This window comes from Herpailurus yagouaroundi, unplaced genomic scaffold (assembly GCF_014898765.1).
Source record: "Herpailurus yagouaroundi ecotype Mexico unplaced genomic scaffold, PumYag 63611, whole genome shotgun sequence".
NCBI classification, from domain to species: domain Eukaryota; kingdom Metazoa; phylum Chordata; class Mammalia; order Carnivora; family Felidae; genus Herpailurus; species Herpailurus yagouaroundi.
Genome location: NW_024417103.1, coordinates 1 through 2,439, shown reverse-complemented (window position 1 = coordinate 2,439; position 2,439 = coordinate 1). Strand labels below are relative to the sequence as shown.

Sequence of the window (2,439 nt, the reverse complement as noted above, 5' to 3'; positions counted from 1 at the left end):
ATGTCCTATCCGCAGGGCTACCTGTACCAGGCGCCCGGCTCGCTGGCGCTCTACTCGTGCCCGGCGTACGGCGCGTCGGCGCTGGCGGCGCCGCGCAGCGAGGAGCTGGCCCGCTCGGCGTCGGGCTCGGCGTTCAGCCCTTACCCGGGCTCCGCGGCCTTCACGGCGCAGGCGGCCTCCGGCTTCGGCAGCCCGCTGCAGTACTCGGCCGACGCCGCCGCCGCCGCCGCCGGCTTCCCGTCCTACATGGTAACCGCGCGCGGGCGAGTGCCGGGGGGTGGGGGTGGGGGGGGCGCGATCGGGACGCGAGGGCGCGGGGAGGGTGCCGTGGGCGGTGGCTCCGGGTGCCGCTGGCGGGCCCGGCCGGCCCGGCGACGTTACTCAGGCCGGGGGTCCTTGCAGCTTCTTCTCCCCTGGCTCCCGGGGTGACGTTCCCAAAGAGCCCGAAAAGTGCGACCCCGCTGCTGGGGTCGGGAATCCGTCCCGGGTGGTCCTCGCTTCGCGCGCCAAAGCCTGGCGCGGGGTCCGGAGCGGGCCGGGGGCGCGCTCCCGTTGGCTCGGGGAGCGGGTCTCGGCTCCGCTGGGGCCTCCGCGGCGACCGCGGAGCGCTTGGGGGTTACTTGTGGGGCTTGGGGTCACCGGGTTGGGGGAGCGGGAGGAGCAGCGGGCGGCGGCTCCGGGACCCCTCCTGGTGCGCCACGATCTCGGCCTTTATCTGTCCCACAGGCCGAGATTTCGAAAAACGGTGTGGGCGGGCGTGTGGCAGCCCCGGTCGCCGCGCCCGTCCCCTGCGTGCCGCGGCCAGCTACTGCTCCCCCGACCGGGGGCCGGCCCGCGCGCCTCTGGTTCCGCAGCTGGGCCCGGCCCGGGTGCTGCTGACGCCCGTTTCGGGCGAGCGAGGCCGTTACGGGGGGGAGCCGGGGGGGGGGGGGGGGGGGGGTGGTCGCCGCAGCCCGCCCTCGGTGGGATTCCAGGGCAGCGGCCCTGTCGCCGGGGCCTTGGCGGAGGCTGCAAATGTCTCGAATTTAAACGTTAAAGGCTGAATTAAAATGCTAATTACCGCGTATTTGAAGAATTCGAAACGGTGACTGGCTTCTGAGTTGCAAATTGGATTTGCCGAGCTTTAGAGCGGTGAATAGCCGAGCGGGGGCTCTGGGGTGGTTTTTTAACCATATAAGGGCGGGGAAGGGGGAGAGGGGGAGCCAGCCAGAGAAATTTAGATATCAAGAAAGTACCTGCGGGCCTGTGTCTGTGCACGTCCGCGTGCATCCGTGCCCGCAGCTCAGGGACAACGGGGGGAAGTTGTGCCGTTTTAGCAAAGTGAAATAGTTCAAAAATTCGAGGTTAGAACTGCAGCGTTTTCGTGGTCAACAGCCTGTCTTGCGTTATGCGCTGCGGGCTTTTTTTTTTATTTTTTCCCCTGCTCTTTTGCTGCCGGGAAATAAGGCTCCAGCGCGGTCCTGACCCTGGGAACGGCAGCGTCGGGAGGGCGGATGCGGGCCAGGTCCCCGCGCACCCCATTCACCAGGCTCTTGTTGGTTCCAGGGCGCGCCCTACGACGCGCACACGACCGGGGTGGCGGGCGCCATCAGCTACCACCCATACGGCAGCGCGGCCTACCCTTACCAGCTCAACGACCCCGCGTACCGCAAGAACGCCACGCGGGACGCCACGGCCACGCTCAAGGCCTGGCTGAACGAGCATCGCAAGAACCCGTACCCCACCAAGGGCGAGAAGATCATGCTGGCCATCATCACCAAGATGACCCTCACGCAGGTGTCCACCTGGTTCGCCAACGCGCGCCGGCGCCTCAAGAAGGAGAACAAGATGACGTGGGCCCCGAGGAACAAAAGCGAGGACGAGGACGAGGAGGAGGGCGACGCGGCGAGGAGCAAGGGGGAGAGTCCAGACAAGGCGCAGGAGGGCACCGAGACCTCGGCCGAGGACGAAGGTGAGCGGGGCCGCGGCTGGCGCGAGGCTGCGGGGAGCTTTCTCCCCAGGCGGGCGCAGAGCTGAGGTCCGGGGAGACGCCGCGCGCCGCCACCCAGGATCGAGTCCTCGCGCGCTTCCCGGGGGAGGCCCTGCTGCCCCCCGCCCCGGGTCGTGGCCGGGGGGGGGGATCCCCGGGGGGGGGGGGGGGGGGGGGGGGGGGGGGGTGCTGTCCCCGCGCACCACAGCCATGCCCGCACCCCTGCAGGGATCAGCCTGCATGTCGACTCGCTCACGGATCACTCGTGCTCGGCCGAGTCGGACGGGGAGAAGCTGTCTTGTCGGGCGGGGGACCCCCTGTGCGAGTCGGGCTCGGAGTGCAAAGATAAGTACGACGACCTGGAGGACGACGAGGACGACGAGGACGACGGCGAGCGGGACCTGGCGCCGCCCAAGCCCGTGACCTCGTCGCCGCTCACCGGCGTGGAGGCGCCGCTGCTGAGCCCCCCG

The 2,439-nt window shown here is 69.7% G+C and overlaps 1 protein-coding gene across 1 annotated transcript; it reads left to right on the top strand.

Moving 5' to 3' along the window:
• Nucleotides 1–2,433, top strand: IRX2 (iroquois homeobox 2; the record flags this gene model as incomplete). The annotated part of the gene is made up of 3 exons (XM_040466587.1): nt 1–249; nt 1,546–1,951; nt 2,198–2,433. Coding segments are annotated over exons 1-3 (891 nt in total), but the record flags the coding sequence as incomplete, so codon positions are not given.
• Nucleotides 2,434–2,439: the final 6 nt, after the last annotated feature.